This window comes from Epithele typhae (genome assembly GCF_022376455.1).
Source record: "Epithele typhae strain CBS 203.58 chromosome Unknown BXZ73scaffold_19, whole genome shotgun sequence".
Lineage (NCBI taxonomy): Eukaryota > Fungi > Basidiomycota > Agaricomycetes > Polyporales > Epitheliaceae > Epithele > Epithele typhae.
In genome coordinates this window covers 468096-488784 of record NW_025954210.1, presented here as the reverse complement: position 1 = coordinate 488784, position 20689 = coordinate 468096, and the positions used below count along the sequence as shown (strand labels likewise).

At 59.7% G+C, this 20689-nt stretch overlaps 7 protein-coding genes and 1 non-coding gene across 8 annotated transcripts; 2 read left to right on the top strand and 6 right to left on the bottom strand.

Annotated features, from left to right (window-relative positions):
- Window positions 1–2271: 2271 nt before the first annotated feature.
- Window positions 2272–3804, top strand: BXZ73DRAFT_100776 (uncharacterized protein; the record flags this gene model as incomplete). Its single annotated transcript, XM_048014681.1, has 3 exons — window positions 2272–2745; window positions 2835–3282; window positions 3347–3804. 3 exons carry the CDS (start codon window positions 2272–2274, stop codon window positions 3802–3804), a joined length of 1380 nt encoding a protein of 459 aa, XP_047878701.1.
- Window positions 3805–5002: 1198 nt separating this feature from the next.
- BXZ73DRAFT_100775 (family A1 protease) lies at window positions 5003–6780 on the bottom strand (the record flags this gene model as incomplete). Its single annotated transcript, XM_048014680.1, has 10 exons — window positions 5003–5194; window positions 5266–5310; window positions 5372–5490; window positions 5547–5876; window positions 5932–5957; window positions 6016–6127; window positions 6181–6211; window positions 6266–6360; window positions 6426–6447; window positions 6517–6780. The coding sequence occupies 10 exons, from the start codon at window positions 6778–6780 to the stop codon at window positions 5003–5005; spliced, it is 1236 nt and encodes a 411-aa protein (XP_047878700.1).
- Window positions 6781–7414: 634 nt separating this feature from the next.
- On the bottom strand, window positions 7415–8848 carry BXZ73DRAFT_45652 (FMN-linked oxidoreductase; the record flags this gene model as incomplete). The annotated part of the gene is made up of 4 exons (XM_048019548.1): window positions 7415–7850; window positions 7911–8493; window positions 8550–8616; window positions 8684–8848. The coding sequence occupies 4 exons, from the start codon at window positions 8846–8848 to the stop codon at window positions 7415–7417; spliced, it is 1251 nt and encodes a 416-aa protein (XP_047878699.1).
- A 774-nt stretch (window positions 8849–9622) lies between these two features.
- BXZ73DRAFT_77052 (uncharacterized protein) lies at window positions 9623–11334 on the bottom strand (the record flags this gene model as incomplete). Its single annotated transcript, XM_048022576.1, has 4 exons — window positions 9623–9671; window positions 9738–10245; window positions 10354–10669; window positions 10816–11334. The coding sequence occupies 4 exons, from the start codon at window positions 11332–11334 to the stop codon at window positions 9623–9625; spliced, it is 1392 nt and encodes a 463-aa protein (XP_047878698.1).
- Window positions 11335–12252: 918 nt separating this feature from the next.
- BXZ73DRAFT_4031 (uncharacterized protein) lies at window positions 12253–12597 on the top strand (the record flags this gene model as incomplete). The annotated part of the gene is made up of 1 exon (XM_048018545.1): window positions 12253–12597. A coding segment is annotated over one exon (345 nt), but the record flags the coding sequence as incomplete, so codon positions are not given.
- Window positions 12598–13996: 1399 nt separating this feature from the next.
- Window positions 13997–15839, bottom strand: BXZ73DRAFT_100772 (Pkinase-domain-containing protein; the record flags this gene model as incomplete). Its single annotated transcript, XM_048014679.1, has 12 exons — window positions 13997–14125; window positions 14188–14321; window positions 14370–14585; window positions 14641–14718; window positions 14767–14829; window positions 14885–14912; window positions 14969–15102; window positions 15156–15229; window positions 15287–15375; window positions 15437–15514; window positions 15629–15757; window positions 15813–15839. The coding sequence occupies 12 exons, from the start codon at window positions 15837–15839 to the stop codon at window positions 13997–13999; spliced, it is 1179 nt and encodes a 392-aa protein (XP_047878696.1).
- A 1800-nt stretch (window positions 15840–17639) lies between these two features.
- Window positions 17640–17740, bottom strand: BXZ73DRAFT_t92. Its single transcript has one exon. It is a non-coding gene; the product is annotated as a tRNA-Arg (tRNA).
- Window positions 17741–18699: 959 nt separating this feature from the next.
- Window positions 18700–20422, bottom strand: BXZ73DRAFT_77050 (uncharacterized protein; the record flags this gene model as incomplete). Its single annotated transcript, XM_048022575.1, has 13 exons — window positions 18700–18970; window positions 19027–19079; window positions 19138–19186; window positions 19240–19255; window positions 19315–19491; window positions 19514–19515; window positions 19568–19653; window positions 19751–19806; window positions 19870–19931; window positions 19988–19989; window positions 20051–20223; window positions 20288–20322; window positions 20373–20422. The coding sequence occupies 13 exons, from the start codon at window positions 20420–20422 to the stop codon at window positions 18700–18702; spliced, it is 1032 nt and encodes a 343-aa protein (XP_047878695.1).
- Between the last annotated feature and the right edge of the window lie 267 nt (window positions 20423–20689).

Genomic DNA, 20689 nt, shown 5'->3' with positions numbered 1-20689 from the left:
CCACCACCGCCGGTGTTCACCCGGACACTCAACTCCCCTTCCTCTTCCTCAACCGCCCCATCAAAGTGGTTCACCGCCGGCTGGCAGGGCGGCCTGATGGGTGCGGTCTCAGCTGGGTTGGTAGCCACGTCCGACCCGGCGTTGTCGGTTTTCCATCGGCAATTCGCAGCACCTGCGACTGCCGTGCACTCCCCACCGGCATTCACCCGCGAGCTCGCCATTCACCCCTCTCCGCCGCCGTCATTCACGCGGGGTCTTTCCATTCCATCGACATCGCTCTCCTCACCGCCCCCGTTTTCACGACCGCTGGCGCACCCCTCAATGCCCGATTCGCCGCCCTCATGGTCTGCTCGGGAACTCAGAATGCCCGTGACTGCTACACCCTCCACCCCGGCATTCACCCGAGAGCTCGCCCTCGGAACTTCCTCGCCGCCGGTCTTCCGTGGAACGCTTGCACCGGTAGTGCAGTCACCACCGGCATTCACCCGGCAACTCGCCCGCCCGTCAACGCCTACCTCCACACTGCCAATGTTCACTCGCGAACAAGGTCTCTCAGGTGTGGCTGAACTCACGCCACCGGAATTCACGCGTGGTCTCGAACTCCCGCCGTCTTCCTCGCCACCGGAATTCACGCGTGGTCTCGAACTCCCGCCGTCTTCCTCGCCACCGGAATTCACGCGTGGTCTCGAACTCCCGCCGTCTTCCTCGCCACCGGAATTCGCTCGGAGCCTTGGCGTCCCCTCCACCTCCTCGTCATCACCGCGGGCTTTCACGCGGCAGCTCCAGGATCCGACCCTGCGCCCAACTTATGAGAGGATGGATATTGACAAAGGGGATCGTGGGGTCGCTCCTCCCGCCTTCAAACGCTTGTTGAAACACATCTCCGACCGTGAGTAGCGCGCGGACCGTGATATGGTGTTGAAATACACTATGTCTTTGCTTGGTTGGTAGAGTATAGAAAAGCTTTGAATATGCTTCTGTGCGTTATATCGATTACGCTTTGGGTTTTTATGTAATTGACTTGCTTTGCGAATACAACGAGCTCCGGGAGTGTTTTTCTCACCACACAGTAAACCACCGCACGCACGGCAATAAAACGACATGTTCTGTCCTCGGCACATAAGCGGCTATTACTGCATCCATTACCGCAATTCCGGTGTATGCCGCCAGAGGGAGCTCATACAGGTTCTGGCACTGTTTTCCTCGGTGCGCGGTAACCACCGCACGCGCGGCCGTAAAAGCGGGCACTCTGTGCTGAGAACGTACGTGGCTACGTGCTACATTCATTACCGGAAATATGGTGGGTGCCGCCTGAGGGAGCTCGTACGACCGTCTCAGACGGGGTACGCGCTCGTACGAGCTCCGGCAGTGTGTGCATCCCCGCGCGGTAACCACCGCACGCGCGGCCGTAAAAGCGGGCATTCTGGGCTCAGAACGTACGTGGCTACGTGCTACATTCATTACCGGAAATATGGTGGGTGCCGCCTGAGGGAGCTCGTACGACCGTCTCGGACGGGGTACGCGCTCGTACGAGCTCCGGCAGTGTGTGCATCCCCGCGCGGTAACCACCGCACGCGTGGCCGTAAAAGCGGGCATTCTGGGCTCAGAACGTACGTGGCTACGTGCTACATTCATTACCAGAAATATGGTGGGTGCCGCCTGAGGGAGCTCGTACGACCGTCTCGGACGGGGTACATAACGGGAGCTCGTACGACCGTTACCGACGGGCTACACGACCGGAACTCGTACGAGCTCGTATGGCCGTTACCGACGGCAACATGACGGTGTTGTACCGCCGTTACCGACGGCTACAGAGGGGGAATGGGGTCCAAACCCAGTGATTCGAGGCAGTGCGCTGTGGTTACCAATAACCCACAACATGGGGAGGTGAAAATCCCTGGGGGGGTGCAAATAACCTGCGGTATTTCGCGCGAGACGGCGGATGGGGTCGCCAGTGATTCCGGCAATATCCGGGGGTATAATCACCCCGCACATTAACACGCACGAGTGGTTGCAAGTAACCGGCGCTTGATTGCAATCACCCACGACGTGGATTAAAAGAACCCATTGCGCCCGGGTGATTATAATCCACATCTATGCTCACAGTGAATGGGGTGGATACCAGATAGACGCGCATCTCGCAATGGGTAGACGGCGATAGCGGACTTGATCTGCGTTATCTAATCTTATCTCATAATGCTTTCAGCCCCTGCTGCTAAGTGAGACGCCCAGACCTGCTCCCGTCCGCCCACCACGCCACACGTTTTCACCATGGACCGGATGACTTTGGACGAGGTGAAATCTGCGCTGTGCGCAATGAAGATCGAGATCGAGGACGCGCCCCGTAAGGAGCTCAGAAAGTACCTCCGACTCGTGCTCGACACCTGCCAGCACGGCTTCCGCCTCGCCCCTGTCCTCGACCTGACAACACTCCCGGAGTGGCCCCCATCTTCGCTGGCAGTCCAGAAACGCCGCCAAAAGCAGTACTATACTCCCAGTCGCGCCGCGTCACCGGCCATCGCACACGACCCCACATCACTCGCCCAGGCCGTCGAGCGCGACGGGCTCGAGGAGTCCGCCGACGTGTTCAACGTCGGGGACAGATACGGGCGCAAGTTCCGCCCCGGATCCGGGCCAGACCCGATCGTGGGTCTGCGCACGGCCGTCCTCGAGCTCGCGAAGCTGTACGACTGTGGCTCGCCCTGGATCGTGTTCGGCGCCGGAGAGGAGTGCGTCAACGTCCGGGTGAGTTGCTCCCTCGGTTCATGCTTGTAGCTTGCGTCTCGCTTGTCGAATCGCCCCTCACGCGTGCACGTCTGACTCCAACCATGTAGGTGGTCTCTGTGCGTAAAGTGCACCGGCGCGCGCCCGTCTTCGTCGTGCTCTACCGCGGCTTTCGGCGGCCTGAGCCCGGCTCGCCTGCGGTGGATGAGCACGTGCGGTGGGCGGTGCAGCAAAGCACGGAGGTCTCGTGGACCCCGCCGCGCTACCAATCCTTGGACAAAGCGAAGATAGCCGGGAACAACTTTTTGCTCCACCCGCTTGCGCTGCGGCTCCTCGTCAAGCTGCTTCGAATGAACGAAGACGTCGTACCAAACGACTTTCCCATTCAGTTCCAGCCGGGGGAAGCAGCCTACAAGATCTCCGCGCTGTCACCTCCATCGGCACCGCCTCAAATAGCGTTGCTGGAGCTGAAGGCTCGGACGTTCTCCTGTGCGGTGTGCAAACGGAGGCCGGTGAAGGAGTGCACGCAATGCTTCATGGCGGCGTATTGCGGCAGAGGTGTGTTCCCCCCTACGACGTGCCCATCCCAGCCCATCCATTTGATGGACTTTTGCCTTGACAGACTGCCAGCGCGCCCATTGGGATGCACACAGCAAGACTTGCCTGCCTCGCACAGGTGGACGCTGGGTCGCCGTCCAGGGTGCCTTCGTCTACTGCGAGCCCTCGCGGTTCCAGGTCCCGCTTGCTTCGCTGGATCCAGTTCGGATCGAAGGCTCTATACCCGAACGTTCCGCGTCAAGACAGACGCCGTCTGGCCCCCGCCGCAGTGAAAAGCTGTTCCTCATGCGGATATTCGAACCGGAGCCTGGGGAGCTGCTCATATGCGACAGCCGCCGTGTTCTCCTGTTCTCGTTGGGTCGTGGCAGGAACGAGTCCCTGCGTGAGCTGTTTGCTGAAGTGCGTGGGGCGCGCGACGAGAATGGCATACCGACGATCTATCGCTGGGCGAAGAGAACGGGCGAATGGACGTACGACATTTGTTTGGATCGCGCGCCTCCGGCGGAGTGGACAGGCTGGTGAGCGCTGCACTGTGTTTCTGTATGTAGTCAGGACGTTCGATTTCGCCGAGACAAGCGTCGATTTGAGAAATCCCCGGTCGCCGCTGCCCGCCAGCGAACCTGTTCCATGCGTGCTTAACAAGTGCCCACGTCGCTCAAATTGCTAAAACTGCGCCTCTCCTGTGCGGTGTGCACGACTGTGGACTGCACGCCTCCATAATGAGGATGATGTTGCACGACCGCGGCCGCTGCTCGCCGTCCTATGTCGGAGCCATACAGACCGTGAAGCCTTCGAGAACCTTGGCAATGAACCATAGACTGATGATAAATGTAGCGCGAGATCCGACTACGGCCGAGTCTCTCGCGCCGCGCACGCCTCCCGCGTCGAGTACATGTTCCCGCGAAGCACCACCCGCGAAAGTGAAGTCGGGTCGTCTTCGGGGCCCGGGTCCGCAGGCCGCATCGAAGTCGTCGCGCTTTGAGTCGTCGGAGAAGTGAAGGAGAAGGCGGCGCGCCATGTGCGCACGCGGGAGAAAGGGCTGAGAGAGAGATGAGGTTAAGCGCAGGAGGCCAGTGGTCTTTGTACTACGTGTACGCGGCTTGCGGTCGACCTCGGCGTGCGGGCGCTTATCGACGTCGGGAACCAAGGGCTGGCGGGCAGGCTCAAAGGGCGCGAACTAGACTTCGGGGCCCACAGCCGGGACAACTTGGGCTCTGCCTATCGGGGACTCCAACCTCCGTGGGCGCCTTGCGCCCCCTCGCGTCCTCCTCGAGCTTGCTTGCCCTCCACACAACATTCCAGGTCGAACTTCGCATCCGACATGAAGCGGACCCCAAATTGTGGAGGAAGCGCGCTCCGTCTTCGGGGGTTACAGAGTGGGCGCGTCGACTTGTTCCACAACTTCCACCGTGGCCTGAGAGTGGACGTGCGCGATGGGGAAGGGTGGGGACGAGCTGCTGGATATCGTGGGCACGACGGCGCGGGTGCCCAGGGCGACGTCGTGGCGGCGCGCGGGGTACGCGGTGGACGGATCCGCTTCAACTAAGGCACACTGGAGGGCGATTGGTGTCCCGGTTTGATTGCAACGCGTATACTTATACGTACTAAAAACGAGTGTCACGACAAGATGGCAACAAAGCAACGAACTTCCCCTTCCGTCAAGCGTCGCGCTCTGCTGAGCGCACTTCCAAGAGATGAAGGCTGCGATCATCGCTCATGTTCAGTTCGTCGTCGCGTACGTGAACGGTGTGGTCGCGAAACCGACTCTGCTGTTCGCGATATCGTAGACGTGGTAGAAGCGCTCCAGGAACGTCTGGCCGTCGACGAAGTCGAAGCCCTCGCCGCTCGAGCTCCCCATGTCGGCCACGACGAGATACACGAGGTTGCTCTTCCCGCCGATCGCGGCATTGAGCTGGGCGGACGATGTGCGACTTGTCAGCGTCTGTTCCCTGGTGCAGGCAGCAGGAGGCCAGCGTCACGTACCGCACGCGGCCACGCCTGCGCGTTGGCCGTGAATTCGAGCGTGTTCTGCGGGCGCGACATCTGTCAGTGACGGGTTGGGCGCCGCGGGCGTGGCGGGGTGACTCACGTCGCCGATGTGGAAGAAGAGGCTCTGGAGGTTCCCAAACTGCGCCGGTGTGAGCGAAAGCAGACCCGTCGCTTTGTCTGGCACGGCGCCGGTGAGGTCCATGTACGTTTCATACGCGTCTGAAGAATGCCGAGTCAATAGGGGCGTGATAAATTCGATCGCGCCTGAACTGCACCAGTGGCAAGGAGGAGCAGCGTCGTCCCGGTGTCGGTGATCCCACTCGTCGCGGGGAGCACAGTGGTTCCGTCGGCGGTCCCGTACGTGATCGACTGATCGATGCCCACGTAGTGGCTGGACGGAGAAGTTGAGGTGATGGGCACATAGTTGAGCGTGCCGGTGAACTTGCTCGTGTCGACCCCACCAAACGTGAGCTCGCCGTTGGTGTTCCCGATCGTCGTGGTGGGATTGAAGGAGATGCCGACCACGTGGGTGGAGATGAGTCCCTGAGAAAATGCGTTGTCGGTCACTGTGGGGATGCACGCGCTCTTGTTGGACCGGAGCGTGCCTGAGGGAGACGTTGAGCGTCGACTGTCCGTAGCCCGTATTTCATTTCGACTTACCGCACGTCAGATCTACCGGGCCGATGCTGTAAAATAGCACTAGTGAGGATTTTCGGCGAGGGAAAGCCACACAGACGTGCTGACCCAAGGATTCCGTCAACATTATTGAAACCTTTGGAGTCAGACGCAGAACCGATGGACTGATTCGCGATGGTGAGGCCGTTGGCTAGCGTCACCGTATCGAAAACCTCCTTGCCTGTGAGGAACCTATCAAGTATGTATGGATTGAAAGAGTGGCCAACTACGTACCGGTGAAGAAGCCAGAGCCGTATTCAACAGACTAATGGACGCCCAGATTAAGCGACACTCAAGTATCATGATACTAAATACACACCACAGTGTTTCCGGTGGTCCGACCACCTTGGAGGGGGTTATCGGACTGCGCACCAACCCAAGTGTTGGAGCTTCCCGTGTCAATGAGCAATTCGACTGTTCAGAGGCAGGAATAAGTGAGTCTTGGCGTGTTCTCAAGATCCTGGAGGAGCCCCACGTACAGGTCTGCGATCCGACGGTGACCTTATCAGGAACAGACGCATTGTCAGCTTTCCCGACGGACGACACCCTGCACCTTGGGGGGGCACTCACCGTCGTCGTGTAGTCGACCGCCTGGTTCGTCGCCGGGACGTTGAACACGGCCGCTTGCTGAAACCCGCGCGTCTCCGCCCGGTTCGCCTTGAGGACCTTTGCGCGCGCCTGGTCATGCTGGATGATGCTCGGGACACCCGTCGTGTTCACCCGCCGGACGAAGGGCAGCGACATGGGCGCAGAGTCGCGCCGGATGTGGAGCGCGTCTGCATTGGAGAAGGCGACGGCGGCCAGGATAAAGGAGACGAGACGAGCAGCGAGCATGGTGCTGGTGCGACTTGGGAAAGGAGGGCGGGGGTGTCGATGGACACGCTGAGTCCGAGCAACTGTGCTGGGGGAGCGATGTGCAGTGGAGGGGCATGGTGAGGTTCTTTTAAGGAGGGGAGGGGAAGGGCGAGATGAGTTGTTCCCTTGAAGGCCCCGAACAAGACCTGTACATGAGTTTTAAAATATGGTGTGCATACATGAGAATGGTGAGACTGGGGCGAGCGCAGAGACTAGGATGCGAGCAAGGGCAGGCAAGGGCGCGAACTAGACTTCGGGCCCTCGGGGACAGCCGGCACTTATTGAGGATTCCACGTGGCGCACGGTCGGCCGACCCTCCGTGGGCGCCTTGCACCCGCGTGCGACGCGCGTCCTCCTCGTCTTGCTTGCCCTCCACATAACATTCCAGGTCGAACTTCGCATCCGGCGTGAAGCGGACCCCAAAATTGTGGAGGAAGCGCGCTCCGCATTAGGGCGCTACAGAGTGAGTGCGTCTTGTTCCACAACTTCCACCATCGCGACGTACTTTGTCCGGTTGCGCGTACGTGACGCAAGACTATGCTCGCTTTTGGTGGAACATTTCCGGCTCCCATCATACGTCATGAATTGGACACACGCGATAACGCTTCAATTATTAATCCTTCCACCTCCACATGCTTCCGCGCCCGTACAAGACCCAGTCTACCTGGTGCGGTGGCTTCACCTCGACGCCCAGCTGCTCCGCAAACTCGAGAACGAACGCCGGATTCTTCAACGACGCCGTCCCGACCATCGCCGCGTCCGCCTGTCCCTTCTCGAGCACGTCCTCCGCAATGTGCCCATCCCTGATCCCTCCGACCGCAGTGACGAAGAGACGGTCGCCAACGGCCTTCTTGACCGCCTCCGAGAAGTGCGCCTGGTAGGCGGCGCTCACCACCTCGATCTTCTGGCGGTGGTCCATGCCGCCAGACGACACGTCGAGGACGTCCACGCCGTGGTCAGACAGAAGCTTCGCGAGGCGGACGGTGTCCTCGATCGTCCACGACATCTCCTCCGGGAGTACCTTCTCGAGCCAGTCCGTCGCAGACACCCTGCGCGCTCGTCAGCATCCACGCTCCAGCCTCCATTCGTCCATAGCGCCAAGAACCCACCTCACAAACAGCGGCATGGCCTCCGGAATGACCGCGCGGATGGCGTCCACGACCTCGAGGAGCAGCCGCACCCGGTTCTCGAAGCTCCCGCCATACTCGTCCGTGCGCGCGTTCGCCACCGGGCTCATGAAGCTGTGCAGCAAGAACCCGTGCGCGGCGTGGACCTCGACGACGTCGACCCCCGCCGCGACCGCGCGCCGCGCCGCCGCCGCCCACGTCCGCACCACCTCCTTGATCTCCGGCACGGTGAGCGCGTGCGGGACCGCGCCCGCCTCGCCGTGGCCCGGGTCGTAGGCGAGCGCCGAGGGCGCGACGAAGTCGTCCGTCCACCCGCCGCGCGCGGGCGGGATGAGCTCGTGGGCGGCGTGCCAGAGCGGCGTCTGCGAGCTCTTGCGGCCGCAGTGCCCGAGCTGGACGCCGAGCTTCTGGCCCTGGCTGTGCGCGAGATCGACGACGGAGCGGAACCCGGCGATGTGCGCGTCCGACCAGAGTCCAAGGTCATGCGGAGTGGAACGGCTCTCGGGCGAGATGAGGGTGCCCTCCGTGAAGGTCAGGCCGGGGCCGTGGATGAACTTGGCGCCGACTGCATGCAGGAGGGGAGGTTGGGTTTTTTTTCGGTCGAGTGGGTGGGGGGCTTACGCATCGCGCTGTTGAAGGGCGTCATGGCGCCGTCGGCGGTGGCGGACATCATCACCATTGGGGAGACCTGCCCGATGCCAGGGGTGAGCTGTGTGCGGGAGAGTACGACGACTCCCTGCCGACATGGCACTTACCTGGAGGCGGTTCTGGAATTCGACTCCGCGGATCTTGATAGGCTGGAATAGTTTCGGAAGGGCCTTCTTCTGGACAGAAGCCGGCGCTGTACCGGCGACGGGAACCTGGACATGGGTGAAAAACGAAGCACCTGGAGCGGGGGCGATCTCGTAGGTTGGAGGCATGTTGAGTACACGTGAGTGTGTAGGTGTCTTCGAACGTCGGTTCCAGAGGTCTTCCTACTAGTAATTGCGCCAGGGTTAGATCATACCGCGATATCGGAGTATGGTTCAGTGACTGGTTGCTCGTATGACTAACATCCCTCGGCTCTTCAGCTGGATTTCCTATGTCCGAGCGCACGGCGTATTATTCAAACCTTGGTAATACAGCTCGCTCATGAGACTCGTCGTACATCACCCTGCGGCGAGCGTTTTCCAGGTCGGATTATCGTCGAGCTGATGATGATGATGATGATGAATTCATGCCAGAACTGTAAGTATCTTCGTAGAGCTACGTACGAGCTTCCATTCCATCGTGGCGCTCAAAGATCGCGACACGCCGACCACGGCACTGGTCAGGCAAACGCTCAACATCTGCGCACGTTACGTCGTTCCCTGTGGCCTCTACGCGGCTGATATTCACGTTCGCAGCATGGCCTGGGCGCCATGTCCTACATAGCATCGGAATCAGCGCATCGATTCACCAAAGTGACTGAGTACTTGAAGTGCTGGGAATCGTGGTCTTTCGATCGTTCAGTGCTCCCCGTACTTGCATACATTTTGGCTGGCTGTGATAGAGTAGATACTAGAGGTGATTTGTTGCTAGTGAAGTTCGGCGGGAGGTCTATGACAATCGCCCGGAGTACAGCACAGTGTGAATTTTCTGCTTTATGAAAAACGAGGCCATCGGGGGAGGATGAGTCTCGCAATCGACAAAATCAAGCCACTAGTATATGACAATCACGTGGGCACAAAATTATGGCGTTGACCAGCCTCAATGGCGCGTCCACTAAGAACAGTACATATATCGAGGTGATGCATTCCAGTAATGTCCTCAGACTCGCGCGAGACTCACCAGCCGATCATCTCCGGCGCTGGCATCCGATCCACGCAGACGCTGTAAGTCCAGTCTCCGATCCTGCGCGCCCATCGATACATCCTCTTGCCCCCGAACCCCCCACGCGGCCCGCTCATCTCGGAGATGAGCGTCGCGAACGCCGGCGCGTCCATCGAGGACGCGAAGTAGAAGGTGAACGAGCTCCGGCGGTCGGACACGAACACCTGCTGAGGCGGGCGCGCCGCGGCGTCCGGGAGCGCGATCTTCACCACGAACGGCTTGTCGCCCCAGACGTTGCGCAGCGGGTCCGTCTGACGGGCGGCGAGAACGTCTTGAGCGGTGAGCGTTGGGTCGTTTTGCGGGCTCCGCTCGTGGATTTGCGTCGTGCCGATGTAGTCGGGCTTGAGCCCGAACAGCTCGGGCTTGGACCACAGGTAGTCGTTGGCCGCCTGCAGGGTGCACCACGTCCCCCCAGCGCGAGGAACGCAGCCGTCGCGATGTGTCGCCCAGTGCGCACGTTGACACTCTGCGGGGTCGGGGTGCGGGTGCGGGTGCGGGTGCGGGTGCGGGGTGCGGGGTGCGCAGAGGAGATCAAAAGCGCGGACTGGGCCCCGGCCGCCGAACGGGGACGCACCTGTGCTGCAGTACGCCACGGAGAAGCACCGCGTGCACTCCTTCACGTCCGTGCCCCGGCACACCTCGCAGAACAGCAGCACCTCGAGCCGCCAGCGCGAGTCGTCCTGCAAGGGCCCGACCGGGAAGAGCACGGAGAGCGCGTAGCCGTCCTCCAGGGGCCCGCGCTGCGCCGGGAAGTCGGGCGGCACGAGCCCTTCGTTCATGCGGAGCAGCTTGAGGCTCGCCTTCACCGCGAGCAGCGGCATCACGAACCGGTTCACCTCCGGGGTCGGCCGGTGCGGGTCGACCGGCCCAGCGCCCACTGGCGGGCGTCGCTCCGCGCGGGCGACCGGGCGAAGGCGCGATAGAGGACGACGAACGCGGGGACGCGGTCGTGGACCATCCGGATCGACACGACCTGCGCGTGGGGACGCGTGACGCGTGAGAGAGACGCGGAAGGGACGAGAACCGCGCGACGCACCCGCACGTTGATGAAGTGTCCGCGCTTGTCGCTCGCGTCGAGCACGAGCCAGGACGACCCGCAGTCCGTCATCTTCGCGAGCTCGGTGACGACCATGCGGATGTTGGAGAACGGGCTCGCGACGGGCTCGCGCTGGAAGTGCGGCATCCGGGCGAGGCTGCTTTCGTACAGCCGCTTGGACTCTTCAGCCGGGCCACGCTCGACGATGGGCACGAGCGATTGCTCGGTGCGGTCTTCCTTAGGGATGTGGGAGAACACAGGCATAGGGTCGCCGTTCTCGGGAGGGATGTAGAAGTAGTCCACGCGGGAATAGATGGCAAGGTTCCACGACGGTTTCGGCCATTCGACGGGTTTCGTCAGGTCGAGCGAGGGCGGGAGGCGGAAGCGGTACTGTGCGGCGTTGAGCGCGAAGCGCAGACGTTTCTTGAGCGTGCTTTTTGGGAAAGTGACATGCCTCGGGAGATCGACTCCCATAGAGCGAAGAACTGAGGTGAGTTCGCGAGACGTCAGAGGATCCATCGAGGCGGAAAACAACACAAGACGTGCACTTTGAAGGGCAACGAAAATCATATTGGCGACGGTCACGTGCTGTGACCGTATGAATATATGTCACAGATCACGTCAAATGTGACGCTACGCGTCAGCGACCAACACGGTCACGTCACGATTGGGCCTTTGAACAGGTCTCTCTCCCGCGCTTAGCCGTCCCTCCTCCGCTCGCTTGTCTCCACCGCCCCTTGCGCCCAACCTCTCTTTCTCTCTGCTGAGTGTTTCTCTCCAAAGCCGAGAGAAAGATCCCGGAGAACGTCTCCTTCGCGGAAGCCGTCTCCGTCCCTATCAACGCTTCCGCGCAAGGCCGGCTTTAGTCCTCCGCCTCCAGAGTCCGTGAGTGCCTCTCGTCTCGTCTCCCTACTTGCGTGTGTCCGTGGGGCTTCGTATCGCGCCCTGGGTTTCTGTGCAGCGGCAGAGGGCTTCGTATCGCGCCCTCGGCCGTCTCGCTCGTCTCGTCTCATCTTGTCTCCCAACTTGCGCATGTCCTTGGGGCTTCGTATCGCGCCCCGAGGTCTTGTACAGCTGCAGAGGGCTTCGTATCGTGCCCTCGGCGGCCTCGCCTCGCCCCGTCTCCTTGATTGTGCGCCCCCTTTTTTTTGGGCCAATTTCTCGTGTAGTAGCTTCCGTGGGCTTCGCTTCGCGCCCCGACACTTATCTCCACGCTGTATGCGCTGCACCTCTCAGTCCATATCCTGTGTGGGGCGCCGCCGCCGCGAATGGCGCGGCCTGCGCGATTGCGCGGCCTGCTATGGGCCCCTGCCCTCTTCATTCTGGGGTGTGCAGACGCTGACGGGCCTGTCAGGGTCTCTCCTCCTACTTCGCTCCTCTCTTGAGGAGGTGACAAAGGCGAACGCGTGCCTCGCGCTGGCGACGACGCTCGGGGACCTTCCACCGCTCATCGTGCGCTCCCTATACTATGCCCACATTGACCATCACCTCATTGCAGGCGCTGCGCTCGACCCGGTTGCGCGGCCCAGTGACCTCGCGGAGCTCAATGCAGTCCTCCACACGTTCCTGTGCAGGACCCTCGGACTGTCCAACGTATCCCTGCTGGTGCCCCTGTTCGTGTCGACCGGAATCTTAATCGCGGCGCGTTTCCTCCGGTCAGTGGCGCTGGGCCCCGCAGTACTGCCCAAGTTGGCGTTGGACACCGCACGCGAGCTCGCGATTGCTGGCTCCCCCACCTGGTGGTCTGATTTCCTGTGGTCGTTGCATAGGCTGCCCACGGCGGTGAGTCCTGAGACGACTGAGCCTACTCCAGACAGAGCCTTGCATGCTCACGTGGCAATGACGAGCAGCGCGCGACTCCCCCTCTGCGGAACGGTGCGACGCGGTCGATGACGCAATCCAAGGCGCCCTCCGAACCCACCTGTACGCGCAACAAGGCGCCTCACTCTGTGGAGGCTTGCGCTCCTGCCGTCGTACAGGGACAACCCCCCACTCTCTGCCCTGTGTACCACCAAGCTGTACCTCTGTCTTCCCCGATCGCAGCGCATGACGATTCTGCGTCTGCTAACGGCATGACACCCGTACATGGTAGAAAAGGGACGGCATAAGACGAAAAAGCGCCCGGACATCATCCCTTACCATACTTAGTCGGGTCTGTAGGTTCTGTGCCGAGGGGCGGGTGGAAACAGAGCGCCATCTCTTACTGAGATGTGCGAATGAGGATCTGGTGGAGAGAAGGGAGGCTGTTTTGGAGGAGCTGCAGAGTGCGTACCCGGGTATCCATCACCTGTGGACAACATCGACGTCCTGGGAGGGCGACATGCGCTTCTTGGCGGCCTGGATCAAAGATCCTGACGCGGTAGCACTGCTGGCCGACTTGACTAGGCACACTTTTCTGTTGTGTGATGACCCATCAGTATCCTAGTAGTATAGTAAGACATCACGCGTTTCTCTCTTTACATGTGCTCGTGCGGCCACCCGTCGGACGGCGGGACACCCACAGCATGAGTTCGGGCGCCGGCGCGCGACTGGGCTTGTCTAAGTGGGGTTCCGGGGTATCTCCCTTTAGGGGAGACGCCGAACCGCTCTCTCTCTCTCTCTCTCTCTCTCCGTCTGATGCAGCGCCCAGGTTCTTGCCGCCCTGCAGCATGCGCCTGAAAGGACGATACAATACCACAGTCGTGAGGAACATCTGAGAGCTGCAATATGGGGGGAGTTGCCCACCAGCTGACGCAGAAAACAAGATCATGGTCGACCTCAATCAGGCAGCCTTAAGCAACAGGATTTTTTACTGACCCCTCAAGACAAGCCACTTCCTGGACGTTCGTTCTGTGGGAAGACGGTCTGCTCCTGATCACACGATTCGCACGGATTTCGCGCTCGGGGTGTCAAAAGTCCATCGATGAGTTGCTTAGATTGATCATAGCGAAAGATGCAGCGAGCGCGAGTAGCTATAGAATACATACACAAACGGGCCTCTCCTTCCGTCCTATTACCTGAGCATCTTCGTCGAGACCCGGGCTCTTGGCATCGCCGGCGCCGCGCGCACGAAGCCTGCGCCGCCGTCTTCTTGCCGCAGAGCTCCACGGATGCCGATGCGGTCCTATCCAAACACGCGGCGACCGCGGGACGACACGGTCCATTGGGCTCGCGGACTGGCGCGGGGATGGTGCGCGTGCGCTCATACGGACAGCTTGGCCATCTGTTCGACGAGTGGGATCTCGCCCTCAGCCTGCTCCTTCGACACGTCGTCCTGCTTCTTGAGGTCGTCTTCGGACTCCTGGCTGTCGTAGTGCATGACGTGCAGGTCCTGTGTGCGTTCACGCGTGGGATCAGCACGCAGTGCAGGGACGAGAGACGTAGGGGGCCTACCCCGTTCATCTGCTCCTTCTCGGACTCCTCCTTGAACTTCTGGATGTTCTGCCCGAACGAGTGCATTTGGGGCGCGCCGCTCGCGAGCAGAGACATCCGCTTCGTCGCGATCATCGAGAACACCGCCTTGCGGACTGCCGGTGGATGAGCGTCGTGAACGCGAGAAGGAGGAGAACACGTACACGTCTTGCGCGCGTCGAACGCCTTCTGGATGTGCGGCAGCAAGTTCGTGGGACGGCCGCTCGGGCTGTCGGGGTCGGGCACGAAGTACGGCGAATCAGAGGCGAGCCACTTGTGCTTCAGTGCTTCGGCGGCCGTCGGACGGGACCTGGGGTCGATCGTCAGGCACTCCTTCACGAAGTCCTTGGCAGTCTCAGAGACGTTCGCCCAGTACTCCTCTGTACACAGTCGTCTTCAGGGGTGTGCGCGAGAGAAGGGGAGGAAGAAACGTACGAGGCTCGAAGTGGTAGTCACCAGCAATGATAGCCTCCATCTCCTGCTGCTGCGAGTCGCGGTCGAAGGGTGTGTAGCCTGTCATATGGTCAAGAACAGTATCGAGACGTAAGATCGTGAACGTACCGCAGAGGAGGAAGTACGTGATGACACCCATCGCCCAGACATCCACAGGCTTTCCGTGACCGGCTGCAAAAGGACAAACACATCAGCCTGACGTCACGAGGGACTTGCACGTACTCACTCTTCTTGAAGATCTCCGGCGCCATGTACTGTGATAATCGTAGATCAGCCACCGGGCCGAGCGCAGACTGGGGAAAGCTCGTACTCCGGGGGTACCACAAATCTCCGTGAGCAGATGGAACTTCTCGTCGTCCATGACCCGACTGAGACCAAAGTCGGCGATCATGATATCCGCGTCCTCGTCCTTGGTGCGGAAAAGAAGGTTTTCGGGCTTGAGATCTAAGCAGCGAATGAATTCCCACACCACCGGCACTGCACCCGAGCGAACCTACCCCGGTGGACAATGCCGCAATCGTGGATGTACTTGACAGCACCCATGATGGTGCGAACGAGCGCGGCGGCATCTCTGGGGTGCGCCGACGCTCAACGGACGGAAGTAGACGAATGGGGAAGGGGGACGTACTCTTCGTAGTAGTTGCCCTTCGCGCATATACGGTCGAAGAGCTCGCCGCCGGTGCAGAGGTCGAAGCAGAGATAGAGGTTGTGCGCGGTCTGGGACGAACGCCCGTTCAGCGCCGGCGATACGCCCGGATAGATGGCAATCACGACGGACCTCGAAGTAGTCGTGGAGGGTGACTATGTTGCGGTATCCCTTGGAGACCTTCTTGAGGACAGCAATCTCATTGCGGACCTGAGAAAGGCAAGCCGAGGCCGTGTCAGCGCTCGCGCGCAGCGGTGCGCAGGAGAGAGATCGCCTGATCTTGGCGGAGGAGGGATCGGTGGTGCGCCAGAGAGGTGTGCTCACCATGTACTCGCGGCCCTCCATGAGCTTCTTGTTGATGACCTTGCAGGCATAGTACTTGCCGGTCTTTATGTGGACGGCCTCCTTGACGATGGCGTACGTCCCGCTTCCGAGGGTCTTGCCCGTGCGGTACTGTGCGGGGGCAGATCAGAAGCGGACGGCGGGGAGATCTCGCGCGCGGTCTGACCTGGCAGGGGACGGTGGCAGGGGCCATGGATGCGCGGGAGGAGGTGTGTCGGGACTGTATGCGCGACGTGGGCGAGGGGAGGATGAGGGGCGGTGGGGGAGCAGAGGCAAGAGATTAATGTGGCTGTTACTTATAATTAGGCTCAATGCACAGATCAAGCACTTGCCTCGGCGTCTCCTCCCCGCAAGCTGGCCGCGGGCGGCGCAGCCCGGGCGGGCGCATTCGGCACGGAGGCCGCCCACTGGGGGCTTGCGACGGCGGGGACGGCGGGCAATTCCTTCCCTCTGCTCTCCAAGTACTCGCTCTGTCTCGGTGTCTGCGTCTGGGCCCTGCTTTCGCTGTGCTTCCTGGCCTTCAGTGGGTTTCTCCCGTAGGACCGGCCGTCAACGCTCGATGCTTTGCTGTTACTTGATCCCATGGCGGGGGCGAGTGGGTGGCGTGCAGAGGTACGTGGATATCGCTGTCGAAGCTGTCCCGCAATGTGGTCGGGGCGGGGCGATGGAAACGAAAGAAGAACAATGGCTCAGGGGTAGGCAAGAGGTGGCCGCGAACGGCGAGTAGGGGTGTTACGCGGGGCAGCGCGCGCGCCATGCACTCCGCTTATATACCCCTGCGCAAGTACATACTCCTGCATGTTTTCTATATGCGCGTTTCTCAGCATGCGCCCCCGTACGCTCCCGATGCCGACTCACAGGAGCCTGCCGATGTGTGCGCCGTGCCACAGCCCCGACTTCTCCGCCGTTGTCAGCCTGCAACCGCGGGAGCACCCTTTCGTGAGGCTGTGAGTGACGTTCCACTTGCACTCGGGGAGCGCCGCACCGCCCGCGGCTCGTCGACCTTTGTCGACGAAGCTGATGGTACTTACGGTTCGCAGCACATATGTTGTATGAGTGGGGAAGGAACACCACGTTGCGTACGCGTGCGAGGCTGTCCGAATCTGCTGTCAAACCACACGCCATTACGCTTCGTCTGCACTTGTGGACAAACGGATGGACACCGGTGGTGACAGCCAGCGTCCTGGTGATGCGCCGCGTCGCCGCCTCCTGCGGACCTGCGCGTGGCAATGTCAGAAATGCTCCCGGCGGCCCTCGGCGCTGTGTCTTCGACTCTTGGTATGCTCACAGAAGTCTCTCCGCCGACCAAAGCAGAATGCCGATGACTGGGAAGCGGATCCACGTGCTTACTAGAGCGCAGGCCAGGCGCCACGCCTGGTGCACGAGGTCCGTCAAGGTTTCTTCGCCCCCGACATCGAACTGAGGCTTCCCAGACTACATAAGACGGAGATATCTGAAGAGCGCATCCGCCATCCAGGCGCCCCGACATTCTTCGCCGTGATGCCTCGGGAATACCGAGCGCATCGTGCAATGGAAGCGTCCCCGAGGTTCGCGCCAGCGACCGCTCACCAAATCGACGTCGGCTCATTCAACGAGGTTGATCTGAAAGCGGCGTCGCTTTCGTCGTACTGCGTCGGGCGGAGTTCAGCGTTCTCTGCCTAGGTCGATGAGTGGTGCGTCGACCGTCCATTTGTAGCAGTCGACGACAAATGTCAAATGCGAACTCTGCTATCATCGTGTCATGCGAGTAGTTCCGTTGACGATTGTCGAACTCGCTGACGCAGTCGTCGGGCGTCCGCAATTGACTGTGGTCACAACCTAGTCACTTCGGGAGAGTACATCTTGTCTGATTCGGTCTGATCCGGAAACGATTCATAAACCAAGCTGTCAACACCCTCGCAGTCCATACTGTTCTAAATTGGTTTCTTCACACTGAGTATCTCCGTATCACTGACGAAACACTTTCAGGGCCATCGAAGTAAAACGGAAAAATCGACCAACCCGAGAGTCGAACTCGGAATCTTCAGCTGGGTGCAATCGTAACATTCGGGAGACGACCGGAAACTGACGCCTTAACCATTAGGCCAGCCGGCCGATAAAATAAGACAGTTTTATAGCAGTATAGACGCATACTGTCAATCCCCGTGTTTGTTTCTCGGTCCGGCCCTGGAAGTTGTTTCTTGCCTTCCGACATCTTGACTCCCCCATCCATCGCTCAAATTCATTCATGTCCCGATGTGGGCGCTTGAGAGGTATACTGGTGCCTGGCTTCAAGTACATGCCGGTGACATGCCAGCGCTGGAACCGAGGACGTCCTTCCCCGTCTCTGCCAGATGCCGGCCGCCTCATCCCGCCTCCATCCACACGCTCAACCGGCGCGTTGCTCTCCGGGATGCCGAGCTGGACTGGTACGAGGGCGTGCGTGCGACGCGCGGCGTCCCCTAGCGCAAGCCGCTCAATCTTCAATGGGACAGTGGGGAGCAGCATCAGGAAAACCCCAGATCGGCACACGAGGGTCTCCTCAGCGTGCGCACTCTTCACTCATGTGCGTCTTCCAGTCGCGCCAACTTTGCTGTCCGGCACCACTCTATTCTTCTCAGCATCGCTCATAAGCTCTCACCGTCGGCCTGTGTGTTGCGCACCCACGCTCCTCGGTCCATACAGGTAACACCCGATCTTCGGTCCTCGTCGCCCAGCGGAACAGGCTGTGACTGTGCCTGACCTCACCACCCGCTCGGAGCTCAGAAGTTCTGTCTTTGCGCGGCGAATTGGACGCCCGGTCCGGAGGGTACGGTTTCGGAAGCTCCTTGAAGCCATCGGCGGAGAACCGCCTGTCCGCAAAACGCGAGCCGTCTTGCAACATTACTTCTACGGAAACCGTACACAAGACAAATCCGGAGGTGCGCAGAACGCAGCGTCGCTGCGTTGGCCAGTCTTGACGTTGGAATCCTTCCAGAACGAAAATTTCTCTCAGCGGCAACGCTCGAGACGCAGATTTAGACGCACCTTGGCTGCACCCGCACGTTGGGGAACGTCTCCAGCTCCCCCGCCGTCTACGCTTCCCCTGGGACCACTTCCTCCTGGTTCGTGCATCCCTCCGATGCGCTTTCTCCAGCCACTCCGGATGCGTACTCATCGCGATTCTTATCCTCGTTGATTTCAGCAAAATCGAGCGAGGCGGATAGTGAACCCACGACGCGAGCGAATATGAGAGACTGCCCTGGTGCAGCCTTGTCCGTCCCCGCCGAAGTGGTTGACGCATCCATCATTCTCTTCGCGGTTTGGAGGTCGAAGAGGAAGCGCGTGATAAGGATACTCGTTATTCTGTACGAGAGCTCCATGAGTGCCGAGCGGAAGATGCACGGAAATTGTATACGCACGGATCGGAGAACGTCGTGATGATACTGGTGGTCCTCCCAAGTGCCGGTCCGACCTGAGCAGGGACGCAAAGATGAGCGTGATCAAAATGATCGGCAGAGCCGAGTGCGTACTGCTAGAAGCGACAGTGCGAGATGAAGCGCGTTGAAGACGAGCAGCGTACTAAAATTCTCAATCAGAGTGGTGGCGGCAGAAATCCGGATGGGCCGACTCACAGAAAGTAGATCGTTCCTGTCGCGAAAAAGACTAGCATCAGAATACGCACGGAGGACGTAGACACTAAAACATACCATCACGTAACAGAACGGCAGAGAGGCTGTATCGCGCCCGCTTCAAGGGTTCCTGTGGTAGGTTCCGCATTCGGAACAACGTAGACCAGGTGGCACAGATGGCCAGGACGTCTGCACACATGACGGAGCTGCGTGCAGCGATGACGACTGCGGCGCATTTAGTCTGCATCTTGATCGCTGAAGGGCATAAATTACGCACATCTGGAAACAAACTTGTGAGTACTTAAGCGACACAAAACGACGTTGGACCTACGCTTTAGACATTAACGGTGTTTGAGTACCAGTTGAAGTCCAGCCAAATACCGGAATATCGACTGCCGACAGCGTGATAACATTCTCCTGTGATGAACGAGGTCAGCAAACTCTTTCTTTGTGCGATGGTAGGAACGTTACGCGCAAGGTTTACTCCGACCGGAACCAGGGAGAGAATAAGAACCGTCGCCCCCAGAACATAACTCTGAGTGAGAGCAAAGCTCCGCAGTGCAGAGAACACTGCGTAAATGATATGAAAAACCAGTATCTCAAAAAACAAAAAAAGTGAATTGAACGCCTCACCTGCCCAGGGAATGTTCTGAAGGAGACTCATCGTAGTCTGAACTTGCGCGGTAACGATAGCGCTAACATCGCAGTGAGATAAGTCACCACTAAGCAGAGAGATCGACATGAGACGTACACCTAGATGGAAGACGGATTAAGCACAAGCAGTTACAACGGAGTGAGAGAGCATGCGGTGTACCTTCGCAGACTTGGGCATGATGTTTACGGTGAATATTGCGTCGTAGATGCAGTAAGCGATCGTCCAGTATCGATTCGCCACAAAGAGCATTGTCGCGCCATCCCACGTCCAGGTATTCCAGATGAGGTCTATCTCGGTCCCAAAGGTGATCGTATACTCGTAGAATATCAGTACTGAGAGATGTGTGGCGCAAACAATAAGCTCAGGAAACGAGGGGTATATTATTAACGGACGCACCCGTGCCAGCGAGCTGAGCATACAACTGGACTTGGCTACTATTGGATCAGTTGAGCGGTCCAGCGATTCAAGGTAGTCGTCGAACCTGTCGGCAAGTGCAGCGACGAGCCGGGCGATTTCGTCTTGGGGGAGCATGAAAATGAGGGGATGAAGGTATGAAGACCAACACGTCCGCGTTTGGCACGCATATATCTTGGTCTCAGGGTCCGTCTCATGCGACTGTGAAGCAAGGACGTCAAACACGGACACTTCATATAACATGAGAAGAGCCGATGACGTAGAGTTATGCCAGAGGCGTGTTGTTTGTTCGTGTTCGAGTCACACACCGCCATAGATCGTCCTCGTCCAGCATGGCATATTACAAATGAACAATTCATATAGAACCTTTCGCTCAGCTGAAGA